Below are 14,487 nucleotides of genomic sequence, written 5' to 3' on the forward strand. Positions count from 1 at the left end.
CTGTCACCATCACCTCTGTGTTTCCTGTCACTTCTGTATTCTGTGTACCACGGTACTGGACACACTGACTGCGGTACAACAATCACCTGTCTGTGTCTGTAGCTCTTCACCTGGAAGTGTTAGAAATGAATCAGTGTAAAGCAGTGTAAATACTTGTTTATAGAAACACTTATTTGCTTGTTGTCTATGTGCTCCTTTTCTTCGACCGATTTGCTTTCAGATGGAAAAGTGAAGTTGGGTTCTTTGTTGGGCTCTGCTTTTATCCCGGGGGGGGCACTAATACGTGAGGCCTGCAGCGCTGCGCTTCACATTGGTGTGACCCCCCCCCCCCCAGGTACACGATGTGTCAGATGTGATTGAAGCAGACAAGCGAACAGGAACATACATGTGTATTTATATATCAAGTGGGGGAGGGGGGGCCGCGGGGGCCGAGACTCTGCAGAAAAGGTTCTTTTGTCAGGGGTTCGATGCCCTTTGTCAGCAGTGGCTTAATGGAAGTGGCTGTGAGCCCCCCCACCACACACACACACACACACACACACACACACACACACTTGGGAATATTCTAGAAGAGCTGCTTTGGGCCAGAAGCACGTGAAATGTGGCGACAGTGGCGGCAGGTTCGAGTACATCTTGTCCGGGGGGGGAGGGGGGGGACTAACAGCCACTTCCTGTGAGAGCAGAGCAACCGCTTTGTTTGCTGCCACTTTTCCCAAAGCAGATCTGAAGTGCACCTCCAGGGATATGGTGACAACATCACCGTGTTTTACACTATTTTTCTCCTGGGGTGGAAAGCAAAGGTGAGCCGGAAGGAGGGAAGGAGGACGGTCCACAGCGAGACGGAGCCCCTGGATGGTCCTCCTTCTCTCACCATCCTCCTTTGTGGCACCAGAAAGACCAATGACCACATGACCAGTGACCGCTGTGTCAGTTCAGCCTTCATTTCAGCCCCAAAACACCCAAAGTGATCGGTCCAAAGTGGCGTGGAATGTTTCAGTTGCATGATGATGATGATGATGATGATGAGCGCAGTTACCGTTCTACTGCTGTCAGCATAGATGAGTAACGAGGGGGATGGTGACCATCCTGTGTTCCAGTCAGTTTCTCTGTGCTACGGTGAACGGTGAGGTTGTTGCCATGGCGACCAGTAGCATCCCACTCCAGTGCTGTTAATGAGAGAAACAGTGATGTTGCACAGCTACTCTGATGAAACCTGTTGTTGTAGCAGCTCATTAATTCAATGAATGAATGAATAAATGAATGAATGACAGCATGATTAAAGGGGAAACTGTATTTGATGTTTTATCAGCTGTTTATCAGCCTGGAGCATAAAAACAAAGTGATAAAAATTAATTATTAAAATACAAAACCCCAAAGCAGCATCTTAACTAAACTTTTATATTATTAATTATTGCTTAAGTTTTTATTCACCGTATGCTTTTCTCCAAAGTGACTTACACTGATTTACCCATTTATACCGCAGGGTAGTTTTCACTGCATCAGTTCAGGGTAATTACTTGAATCAAGGGTACAACAGCAGGAGGGGGATTCAAACCTGGGTCCTTCAAGCAAAAGATGGGAGCACTAACCGCTGCGCCCCCTGCTGCCCTGAAACGACAGTTCTGTCTATCAGTCGCCATTTAACTGACATTTTTAGCCAAAGCAGTTTAGCAGGAGCAGGAACTGAACCAACAACCATTAGGCTACAAGGCATGATCCATACTGAGTGCTCATCCGATAACTTATTAAAGAGTATTTAATGTGTCATGTCGTTCGTGTAGCTGCCGTGTCTGTACCTGTGAACCAGGACTGGAGCTCAGGGTCCTCTGAATGAGTAAGTAATAATAATAATAATAATAATAATAATAAACAGCGGTCTGGGAAAAGGTGTTATTTATAGCGCAGTCATTATTTATAGTCACCAGTCACCCCCGCCCCCACTCGGCTCTGACACGACCGCCGCAGGGGAGCGAACAGATGTACAGATGTACACGTCGTCTCTCCTCCGCCGACACGTCTGCCACACACACATCCGCTGCCCCCCCCCCCCCCGGCACCCGGGGCCAGCCGGGTAATGGCGACAGGAGCTCCCCGGAGACCCGCTGAAGCACCTTAATTGGTTTGTTTCCCCGTGGTGTCGGGTTCGGGAGGCGCGGGCCGCCTCGCTCTCGTCATCTCTTTCTGCATGCTGATTGGCTGTTGGGCTCGTTGGCAGTCTGCCAATCGCAGGCAGGGTCCGAGTATCATCTTCCATATAGCGAACGATTTTCTGTGTGCAGGAATACACTCGCACACGCACAAGCACACCAGAGGAATGAGTCAGACAAATTAATTTGGTGCTAAAACAGGAGACTGGAGCCGAGATGCAGCTGGAATGTGAATATGACAGGAATACGGAGCGCGTTTCCCGGAAGCGCCCGTCGTGTGCGTGCTGGGCGCCGACCCCCCAGGGAGCAGCGTGGACAGGACGTCCCTCCCACGTCGGGGGCCTTTGCCGCCCTGCCCGGACAGCATGCCGGGAGGAGGGGGTTCTAACCACAGCGCGCCTCCTCCTGGGGGCCTCGGGATCAGGGTTCGAGTGGAGCAGCCTGGGTGAGTCCAGCGTGACGAACAGTGTGAGAAAGACGCTTCATGTCACCTTAACCCCCGTCGAATCCTTTTCCCTCCTCACGCTCAGTGTGAAGGAGAAAGAGCTCAATGTCCTGAAGTGCGGTACCACTGTTGTCACTTCAGTCTCTGCTCTCGAACCCACAACCCGCTCCTTCAGATACTTCCTGTGTAACGCGTTGAGGACCCACCCTCGTCCCACGGCACACGGTACGCGGCTCCTGCTCCGCGCCACGGCGATACCCCAGCTGGACCGCCGCTCTCCGGCCGAGACAGAATACCGCGGTACGAGTCCGGTTTGACCCGCTGAAGCGTTGACCCGTCGGCTTCCTGTAGCTGCTGGATCGAGTCCGACGCTCTGGTTACAGTCTGCGAAACCGTCAGTGGAGCCGCACCCTGATGCCTACGGGACCTGGTCACTCCCTGGTCACTCCCTGCCTCCCTTCAAACGCTTCTTCTGACCATGATCTCGACCCTGAGACCTTCGTGCATGTGGACGTTGGGTTGAGACCGTGGGTAGGGCTTGCGGTCGCGGCACCGCTCACACCTGCAAGTCAAGCGCCTTAACCGCACCGTGTCCCTTCTGCTCTGACTTTCATGCACCGTCAGTGGAGGAGCAGCATCATTTTCTCGCGTTTCTTCTTCCCTTTTTGCCGCTGGGGGTCTTTGGCCTCGAAACGAAGGACTGGAACCGCCGATCTCACCACCACGCCGTCCCCCGGTCGCCCTCTAATTACCCTGTCAACAGCGGCTCCAAAGCGTGGTGCCAAGGGGCTCTCTCTCTCTCTCTCTCGCTCGCTCGCACACAGACACACACACACACACACACACACACACACACACACACACACACACAAACAGAGCAACTGACCAGACTCTTCTTGCTGTGACACTCTGTTCACACACTCCAGCCTATTAGCCATCATTCCACCACTTTCTGGCCACTCCGCTCTTCTCCATGGTGACCATACAGCCTGTGAACAGCAGGACTTTAGGAGTGGTGCTGCAAACGGTCATGGGTTCGATTCCCATATGATGTGCTGCTGCTTAGTCCTTATAATGACTAGTGTTCACTGTGTGATCAGACCCCCGACACCTACAAGCACCTGATCTCTCTCTACAGCCGCTGTTGTACACTTGGTGGTCCCACTCACAAGGGTCTGAAATCCAGAGACCTCTGTTCCTCAGAGCTGCTGAATCCCTGTCCACACTCAAGAAGGGTCTCAAACCCATCTCCTTCAGGGCCACTTCCCTCCTGATCTTCTGACTGCTCCATAAACTCACATCACACCATCGCCTCTGTGTTTCCTATCAGTTCCATATACAGCTACTGTGTACCGCGGTATTGGACACACTGACTGTGGTGCAACAATCACCTGTTGTCTCTGATAAATGAAAACACCCAGAAGGCGTAAAACAAGAAAACGAACCCCGCTGCACATCATCCTGCCCTGAGACGGGGAAAGCGGTGCCGCTCGTGCCCCACGGGGGTCCATGATTTTCCACTTTGATAAACAGCCCCACGCGGTCGAGCGTTGAGCGTCTGTGTGGCTCCTCACAGCGGCAGGGCCTCGCAGCACATAATCGATGGTAATACCGGTGTATTTATGGCTCCGGCGCAGCGCTGCTCTCGGCCGTCATTAACGGCACAAGTTGCGCTAAAGGTTCCGTCATAATTCACGTGGAGCAAACGTGTCGAGTCCGGCTGAGTGCGGTGACCCGAGAGACGCTCATCGCCTGCTCTTCTCCAACACTGGCCAGCAGGGGGCGCTCTGCTCAGAGGGCAAAGGCCCTGGGTTCAAAGGCCACCACCTGCTGCTTCTCAACGCTTGATCAAGCTGCTAGCCCTGAACTGATGCAGTAAAAATTACCCTGCTCTGTAAGTGGGCAAATCAGTGTAGGTAGCTCAGCGCTGTGAGTCACTTTGGGGGGAAAAGCGTCAGAAAAAGATGTAAATGTGAAGTAGGGCGACACGGAGGTGTGTGTGTGTGTGTGGGGTATCGTGTGTTTGTAAAGGCATGTATGAACCCAGGTGTGTGTGTGTGTGTGTGTGTGTATATGTGTGTTGGCTGTGGCTGTGTGTGTTCCCAGCTTTGTGGTCATGTGTTTCCATGGCAGCGCTGCACCGTTTGGCTCCGCCTCCCTGCAGGGGGCCAATACACCGGGCCTCGCAGCGAATGGACCGGCGAAACGGACCTCTGACCGACAGGAAGGCGCGTCCTTCTCGACCGGAGAATCCCGACCGCAGAGAAGCGTCCCAGCCGTAGCCCGGGATACGGAGTTTCACCGGCCGTTTCCACGGAAACCAGAGTACAAACAGGCCGGGTGCTACAGGGCTCTAGATGGGGACTCGCCAGGCGCCGGCTCCTCGACCGCTCCGTGTGGGATCCCTCGCTTATGTACACACACGCCTGAGACAGAGCTGCTGGAGAGAGTGTGTGTGACTCATTGTTCTTCAGAGCAGCGGTTCTGCTTTTAAATAACATCACGGGCCGTTCGCTGCGGCCGAGCGAACAGAGAGAGAGAGAGAAACTCGGTGGGTCGTCGAGTCTTAAATCGAGTGCACTTCTCATTTTATAGTCATTGCACTTGCGTTTCATGCTTTTCTCACACTTTTCTCCAGTGACTCACACTGTCACAAGGAACTTACACCGACTGACCCGTTTGTACAGCAGGGTCGTTTTTACTTGAGCAATTCCGGGTAAGTCGGGTAGGTAGGAGAGCGCAGCAGGGCGTGGGATTCGAACACTTGTCTTCCTGCACTCAAAACAGCTCGGTAAACGTGGTTAAAGCACCTCCGCGGTCGACGTTGCGGCAGTAAAGGGAGCCGGAGACGCTGCTCTCCGGTCCGAGGCCCGTCTCCCCTCTGGGAGTCGTCTCTGTTTTTCAGATGAAGCGCGGCTACTGAAGCCCGTGGTATTTATGGTATTTTACTCGGTAGGCTACCGTGGTTCCAGTTGCAGGCCGACCGCGAACGGCACGCAGGAGGGGCTCACGGGAAAGCGGCCCAAAGCGTCCCGGCCGGGTCTCGGGTTCGACTCCCCGTCAGGGCTCTGGACTCGGGGCGGGGTGGGGTGGGAGAGCGAGGGGCGAGACCAGCAGGCGCCCGAGGGCTGTGTGTTGCTCCGTTTTACCCTGGACTCGACTCTACTTTGTCTTTGTGTTGTCGGTAATTTTGGGGGTGCGGAGGGGGGGTCACACCAGAGCTGGACCTCAGAGTCAGTAGCAGTGTCACTGAATTGTTCTTTATTCTTCGATATGACTAATATGCGAAAGACGATATTAGTAATAATAACAATAATAAACAATATGTTCGGCCACCGCAGGACGGCGTCCCTTCAGGAGCCCCCTGGGAAACGGTGCTCTGAGCGCGGTGTGAACCGTACACACGCACGCGCTCGCTCGCGCTCGCTCGCGTCCCCCTCCAGCCAATGAGACGCTGCGGCCGGCGCTCCTTGTTTAGCTGAGGAGAGAACGAGGCGTCCGCGCCAAGAGCCACGTTAATGGGCGACAGGAGATGAACTTAATTACCGCGTTTGAACACGGTGAACATCCAGGCTGTTCGGCTCCATTAAAAGTATCACACGGATTAAAAGTGTTCAATGAGCCGTCGCCCGAAGTTGACACCGTTAGGCGACACGCGCGCTCGTCCGGGTACGAGGCCGTCGCAATCGTGCCGCCCCCCTCCCCCGATGCATCCCGTTGGCCTCCAGGCGCTTCGGTCCCCCCCCCAGCAGGAACACCTTAGTGTGAGTTCAGCCAGCCGTGCGGCACGTGGCTTTTGTCTCAGATGTCCTATAATGTCCTCGATACGTTTCGAGGGCGTCGAATCGCGGGAAGGCGTTCGCTTGGACCGTCCGGCGTCTCTCTCCGGCATCCAGCTTCCCGGGACCTTTTCCACACGCCTATCTCATTATTATTACTATTATTATTATTGTGGCGCGCAGCGCCGTGGGTTTGGATGGGGCGAAGAAGGACGCGAAGGCAGCGTTCATAACGAACAGTTTATTTGAACACCAGAACACAGGAAATAATGCTCTCGGTCCGAGGACCCTTTTTCCTCCAGGACCTGCGCCAGCCAGCCAGCCAGCCAGCCAGCCAGCCAGCCAGCCAGCCAGCCAGCCAGCCAGCCATAGCACCCCTAAACTCTCCCAACACAGTGGCAGACACAGGCAAGCCACCCTTTTCCCCCGAAGTGGCCCCGGCGGTTACACACCATTTAACATTATTTCCCATAATGCAACTATCTACATTTAAACAGTAACGCGGGTCGTTACATTATTATTATTGTCATCATTAATTCTCTTAGCAGTCCCCAGGGCAACGTGCGCCGCTCCTGCTCTTGTCCGTACGAGCGCGGAGTGACACCTTCTCGCCGTCACGAGCCGCCATCGCGATCCACGCCCACTGCCGACGTTGCGATCAAGTGGGGAAAACGACCGTCCGCTTTCATACGTGCTACATTTCCGGTGCGGAACCGCCGGGGAGCTCGAGGCCCCTGCGGACGACGTGATCGGCGCGACGGATTTTATTTCCATCTTAACGCGCCGAGAATATTTTGAGGCTGCGAAGAAGGTGCGTTACTTACCGGAACCCGGTGAGCAGGGCTCGTCGGCTCCAGATTGATTCCGCACCCGACAGGGCCGACTCCCGTGACCGGTGGTCGCCGCCAAGCCGGTGCTCACGACGGACGGGGCCTGTAGTTAAACCCCGGGAACGTCTCGCCGGCGACACGTTTAACGTTACTGGCAGGGTGAGAAGCTCGTTAAACGGGCAGCCGCTCTTTGAAGGTGCGCGTTTCGTACTACGAGCCGTCGGCCTTCGGCTTCGCTCTCGGTTCACGGGGTACCGCAGCGGTCCGGCACACGTGGACCGCGCACGTTTCAGCGGTGTGTCTTTTATGCGTGCTTTGTGTACGGGTGCGTGTGTGTGTGTGTGTGTGTGCGCGCGCGCGTCCGTCCGTTGCGTCACAAACATAACAAATTCCAGTTTTTTTCGTCACAGACACAACCGTACGCGGTACGACGTGCAGCGAATTGATTTTATACAGCTGTCCGACGTAACAATCTAGAAGGACAAATAACGGGTACTAAAATCTAAAGAAAAAAAATGTATACAATCTATTTATGCATAAGACCAAAATATATAAATTAGAAAAATTTGTGCGGCATAAGATGTAGCGCAACAGTGCGATGCAACGTGCAAGATCGCGTCGGTAGTTCAGTTTGAGTTTCTGTATGAAATGGAATAGCGGAGGTGGAGGGCTTCCTGGAGGCGACTGGTTTCTAGTCCTCGGTATTGTATGGGTTCAGGGCCCCAACAGCCTGAGGGAAGAAGCTCCTCTTCGTCCTCTCCGTTTTGGCCTTTGGAGCGGAAACGCTTCCCTGACCGCAACGGAGAGAAGAGTCCGTTGCTCGGGTGGCCGAGGTCTTCCGCCGTCTTCCCGGCCTTGTTCCGGCACCGCTTGCTGTAGATGGACCGCAGGTCGGGGAGCTCCGTTCGGATGCCGCGTTCGGCCGAAAGCACCGCCCCGCTCTCTAGAGCCCGTCTGTCCTGCCGGGTGCCGTTCCTAACTGGCGGTCGGTCGCTCCGCGGGGTTCGTGCTGCCGCAGCCTTGACGGCGTCGGTTTTCGGACACCACGTGGCTGTATGTAAAGGTTCGCCACAGATCAGAGCAGAGAGGCTCATGGGATATTTTACATTTATCCAGTGGATACTATGTGGTGTTATGAGCCCACACACCTTATTCACCGGGGTAATTTACGCTGCTAGATACACTACTTACAGTGGGTCACTCATCCGTACATCAGTGGAACACACACACACACACACACACTCTCTGTCTCTCACACACTATGGGGGAACCTGAACAGCATGTCTTTGGACTGTGGGAGGAAACCAGAGCACCCGCAGGAAACGCACACAGACTGAGTGGGAATCGAACCCACGCTGTGCCACTGTGTTGCTTCATTTTCAGTGAATAACTGTAGTTTTGGCCCAAAAACATGAGCTGCACGCGATAAAAAAGACTGAAGTTAAAGCGATTAAGTGAAGATTTGACAAAGAACACATTTTCTCCACTTTCTTCCGGCACTTTTCTCACGACACGTCGACGCGTGAACCGAGTCTTAGCCGATTGGACAGCGAGCGACTGGAACGTTGTGCCACATCACCTCCCCCCCCAGGTGTCTTTGACCCCAAACATGATCTATTTTCCCTCTGTGCTGCTCTGTGCCCAGAAATTCTGCCTCAATTCTGATCACATCTCACAACACTGGAGGCTGCAGCCCTGATTTGGACACCCCGGTCTTACCTTAGCCTTACCCCGGCCTTACCCCGGCCTTACCCTGGTCTTACTCCGGTCTTATCCCGGCCTTACCCCGACCTTACCCCGGTCTTACCTTGGCCTTACCCCGGCCTTACCCCGGCCTTACTCCGGTCTTATCCCGGCCTTACCCCGGCCTTACCCCGGTCTTACCCCGGTCTTACCTTGGCCTTACCCCGGTCTTACCTTGGCCTTACCCCGGCCTTACTCCGGTCTTATCCCGGCCTTACCCCGACCTTACCACGGTCTTACCTTGGCCTTACCCCGGTCTTACCCCGGCCTTACCCCGGTCTTACCACGAGCTCAGCGCTTCGGTCACTGAGTGCGCTTGTCGTCGTCCGCGCTGAGAGTGACCGCTAATGGCCCCGCCGTAGAGCCGCCTCCCCTCCGTGGGCTCGGTTGGTGCCTTTGCCGCACCTCGTCTCGTCTTAATGGACGTGTGAGTCACTGCGGGTAAAAGCTTCTGCCGGGGGAATAAATGGAAATGGAAAAGTGAGCGTTAGGAAGGACATGCAAGCGTCCCTTTTTGTCCTTATTGTGCTTTTATAATTCACCGTGTTTGCTCACATGTGCACTTCGCTCCAGTCCCTCTGAGTTTTTCATGTCTTTATTTCCAGCCCCTCGATTCCTGTCCCTCTGTTTCTTATCATTACACTGCTATTGTTTCCTCTCCATGGACGGTTTCTTTTCTCCTTTCCCGTTGGACGTTTTCATGTCGCCGAGGCGCGTGTCGCGTGGCCCTGTCCTCACGTGCAGCGCTCGGCAGGCGCTGAATTCTTGCCTCTTCCCCTCGAGAATTCGGGACGCGACCCGGCGCAGGCGGCGTTCCCCGAGCGTGACCCCATCCGGGCCGCGCGTGGCGCCTCCTCCGTGGACCGATGGAGGGTCGAGTCCCGCGTTCGTTCCGGTCCGCCCGCAAGCGGACCTCTATTGCCGTAGGCTGGAGGTGGGATCACTTTGCCGCTCCTCGTCCTCGGTAACGAGTCCATCTCTAGAGGCTGAGAGCGCCGAGGACATTCGGTCCCGCGAGCGGCGGAGCGTCGGCCGCGTCGCGCAGAGAGAAACGCAAAACGGCGTACGGCGTCTAGCGAACTGCACGCCGACACGGGCTGCGTACGCACGATGTCCTCATAGGTTTTTTGACGTCACTGGCCGTCTGCGACCCAAACATAGAACGCTTAATGACCGGGCTTAGGGACAGTCCGTGAGGACGCGGTGTCAATACAGTCCGTGTGGACACAGTGTCAGTCCCTCGTGCTCACAGTGCTGGTGGAATACAGAGTGGACAGCGCTGACGCTGGACCTGCACGCATGTGGCCCGCCTTCTCTTCTCTGAAATCACACACCGTACTGCGTTATACTCACGCCTTTAGGGGACTAAACTAGTAGTAAGTAACTGGTAGTAAGCAGTAACTAGTAGTAGTTAACCCCCCCGTTGCCTTGGACTGTTCTGGAAGCTACAGGAAACCTGTACTGATTTAGTGCTTCGGGTTCACGGGTCGGGATCCCTGGATGAGCCGAAGCCCTGCGAAGCGCCGGTGCAGTATAACGCGGTAACCTTGCATGTATGGCTGTCCCTGTGTCCTCAGGTCCAGCGACTACGGGACCACCTACGCGAAGCTCAACCTGATGCCGGGGACCACCATCGTCGTCACCAACTTCTACATCTGTCCCACCAACAAGAGAAAGGTCTGTTGTGTCTCCAAGGCCACACACTGCTCTGGGTGTCTCGCACACATGTCCACGTGTGTGTGTGCGTGTGTGCGTGTGTGCGTGTGTGTGTGTGTGTGTGCGTGTCTGTTTTTGCGGGGGCAGCTGCAGGTACTGGACGCAGCTCATGGGCGGGACAACTGTGCGCTTGTGTTCTACGGAGGAATCCTGCAGAATCCGCAGAAAGGTTCTGGGTGTCTGTGTGTGCTGCTCGTCGTGCGGAGCGAACAGGTGGACGTGCGGACACGTCCCAACCCCTCCCGACTGTGTCCCTGCGTTTCGCACCCCAAACAGCTGACAAAAGGTACAAGACGGTAATGAAGGACCAGAACTCCTTCAACACACAGTGTGTTTCTCTTCTTTTTCTTCCTTGAGCCACATCAATAATAATAATATTAATAATAATAATAATAATAATAATAATGATGATGATGATGAATAGAGGAAAAGCTGTAAAGGAACATGAAGACTCGGGTTTGAGATGACTCTCTGGCCACCATCACACTGCTCTTGGTCACTCCCCCATGTTCCCCTCCATCCTCATCATTCTTCTGCCAGAGCTGGAAATGATGGGAAATGTGTTCGTTAGTGACCGCAAGGAAACAACCCTAACCGTACCCGTAACCCTAACCCTAAGGGTACGACAGCAGGAGGGCGGATTTGAACCTATGACCACTGAACCCAAAGGCAGGAGTTTTAACCACTGCGCCTCCTGCTGTCCTGCGGGTGTCACTGAAAGAGCTTTGAGCTGCAGCTCCTGCTGGATGGAGTCAGAACCGGAACCTTCTTTTGTCTCCACCGTAATGTGAGTGTGAACCGGAGCGGTGTGTTTACGGTCGGTGAGCTGCGGTTTCCAAACTCTGGAGCCGCTTGAGTGTTTTCTGCTAATTTTGTTGACAGATTTTATAATGGAACACAACAGGTACAGGGGAGCTCAAAAAAGAACATAATTAAGGAAATTCCTGCCACAGAATGAACGTACGGCAGGAATCCAGTAGGACGTGGAGTCGGAATACAGAGGAGCACTGTGTGCGTGTGTGTGTGTGTGTGTGTGTGTGCGTGCGTGCGTGTGTGCATCTCCCTCTCTCGCTCTTTCTCCGTTGTCTGCTTTGACTCGGGTTCGAGCCCCTATAGATCAGCATGGAGGTGCACAGTTTAATCAATGTAATGATTTAATGAAAATTTGTTTATATGTAATTAAAAAAAATACTAGGAAGGTGATCAGGAACACATTAGTCGATATTCTGGTAAAGTTTTTCAGCTACTCGTGTGATGAACGTCGGTTCATAAGGTGGAAAGAAAGAAACTGCACTTAAGTTTCACACGTCTGTGTCTAAGTGTCTCTTCCTGCTCATGTAATGAACACATTATATTCCATACAACATGACCTCATCCTTTCTCACTCATCATTTATTCACTAGGTGACTTACAGTGCTGAGCTACAGTACTTACACCGATTTACCCATTTATACAGCAGGGTATTTTCACTGTATTATTTCAGGGTAAGTACCTTGATTAAGGGCACTGCAGCAGGAGGTGGGATCCAAACCTGGGTCTTTAGAACCTGCAGCTTCCACCATTGCGCCACCTGCTGACCCCGGGTTCACCTCGTTCTGTCTGCAGTCTGGTTGAATCCGGAATCCATCGTGCTGGATGAGTGTATTGTTACGGTTCCGTGCAAAGCGCTCTGGTTTCCGCCCACAGTCCAAACACACGTCTTCACGTAGACTTTGTGTGTGAGCAAATGAGTGCGACTGTGTGTAGACTGCTGTCCTCCAGGGTGTGGTGTGCCTTAGCCCCTGTGCCCCAGGACTGGGTCCCGACCTGATCTGATCACTGATTACGGAAGGATGTTGGTTCAGTATTATCTGAACGGAATGGAATATGGACAGGAGGAGTGGAAAGGAGGAAGAGTGCGATGGAGGAGAGAGACATACACACACACACACACACACACACACACTCTCTCTCTCTCTGTGGTGCTCCTGCTTCTCCAGCCGTCACCTCAGCAGATAGGAGGGGAGCCGGAGCTCCGATCAATACAACCGTCCCAAATGATGGCACCACATCATGTGCCCCCCCGACTCCCCCCGTCTGTCTGTTTGGGGATAATGGTCTGATTCGTCCAGTGTGTGTCTCACTCTCAGGCCCCCGGCGTCCCCCTCGTGTGTCCTCGCTCAGTCAGAGCCGTGGTGCGCTGGGTGAGACGGCATTGCGACGAAAAGGAAAGCAGGCAGAACTGCTGAGCTTCGGACAGGAATTTTCCAGAATGACGGGAAATAAGCAGCGGACTCTGCGGTCACTGTGAGGTCAGACGAGGCGCGGTCGAGCGCCGCTGACCTGTACGCAGCTTGTGGCGGTCAGTTGAGCCTCGGCGGTGCAGAGTGCTGCGTCTTTGTCCACCTGGACCCTTGACTGTGAAGGAGCTGGACAGGTTGTCTCACTGTAAAAACTGGACACTTAGTTTGTGTCCATAAAGAACTGGATGGACAGATTGTCTCACTGCACAGAGTTGCTGAGTCATAAACAGCAACACGGTCGTGTGTCGTTACTGTACCGACTGCGTCGCTGGACCGTAACGCAGCGCGTGACATGGAGACAGTTCAGTGCTTGGGTGGTGCTGCTCCCAGAGTGCATTGCAAAGTGTGTGTGTGTGTGTGTGTGTGTGTGTGTGTGTGTGTGTGTGTGGGGTGTAGCTGAAGGTCAAAAGGGTATAAACTCAACAGTAAGAGAGACATGTGGTGTCCATCGGGGACTCGGGTGTCTTAGCAGCTCAGAGCAGTGACAGCCTGGCGGAAAATGCTAGAAATGTGGGGGGAGGGGGCAGAAAGAAAGAGAGCGAGAGAGAGAAAGAGAGAGAGAGTGTGTGTGTGTGTGTGTGTGTGTGTGTTGAGAAGCAGGGAAGGGCCAGGACTTGCAGACAGTCATCAGTCCACAGCCCATATTGTTTCTATAATTTCCAGTTATTGTTTCATTTCTCTCACGCTAATATTATTATGCCGGAGTGTCTGAGGACATGGTTCCGACCTCCCCAACACACACACACACACACACACACACACTGTATATACACTATATAGTCTTATTCTATGTGTGTGAGTCATTTCAGCCAAAAGCCAGAGTACAGCTGTCAGTGTCCTTTCTGGTGGGGGGGTGTGTCCCACTGTGTCCACACACACACACACAGTTGGTCTCTGAGTATAAAGAAAGGATGGCGGTAAATTTTATTTCACTGAGTAAAAAAAACAGACAAGTTAACAAATAAATAACTGAGAACTTGTTTTCCCACCAGAGCAGGTTAGCAGAGCAGGTTGTGGGCTCACATCCCACCAGAACCTGGTGTCCCCCTGTCACTACCCCACCCGTTTCACCTGCAGGCCTCGAGACGCCAATCCAACGCACCGCAGCGATGTCGCACCTGCTCTGTCACACCAGAACACCCCCCGTGTCTGTTCATACACACTCAGCCCCCCGTGAACCGCAGTCGGTGGTGCGGAACCGGGGCGACGTCTCGGCGTGCGTCCGATCGCATTTTAATGACGGCAGGAGCCGGGGTGAGGTGGAGGGGGCAGCGCTCCTCAACGTGACGAGCGAGTGCGTTGACAGTCGCCATGGCGATCCCAGGAATAAACAAAGTATCGCCTCTGCATCTGCCGTAGTTGTGCATGTGTGTATGTGTCTGCGTTTGCGTGTGTGAGGGCACGTCTGAGGGCACGCGTGTCACACGTAGGGTCCTGTGCTGTGTGCTGCCCCGGTACCCCCAGTATCATGTGACACCCCCCCCCCCCCCAGGGTGTTCCCCACTACAGCTGGATGAACAGAACTAGAGGGGACGCCTTCAGGAC

General features: G+C 54.0%; 1 protein-coding gene across 6 annotated transcripts in view; it reads left to right on the top strand.

Moving 5' to 3' along the window:
- Positions 1-14,487, top strand: part of sorcs2 (sortilin-related VPS10 domain containing receptor 2) — a 120,489-nt gene that overhangs the window by 54,164 nt on the left and 51,838 nt on the right. For 2 of the 6 annotated variants that reach the window (XM_029247589.1, XM_029247613.1), the window contains exon 3: positions 10,522-10,621. In XM_029247589.1, coding sequence (XP_029103422.1) covers positions 10,522-10,621 — 100 coding nt within the window. Of the gene's footprint in view, positions 1-7,014; positions 7,205-7,260; positions 7,361-7,650; positions 7,694-10,521; positions 10,622-14,487 lie in introns of those variants that run through there. The other 4 variants (XM_029247662.1, XM_029247639.1, XM_029247704.1 and 1 more) reach the window with 4 other exon arrangements.

This window comes from Scleropages formosus, chromosome 1 (genome assembly GCF_900964775.1).
Source record: "Scleropages formosus chromosome 1, fSclFor1.1, whole genome shotgun sequence".
NCBI lineage: Eukaryota > Metazoa > Chordata > Actinopteri > Osteoglossiformes > Osteoglossidae > Scleropages > Scleropages formosus.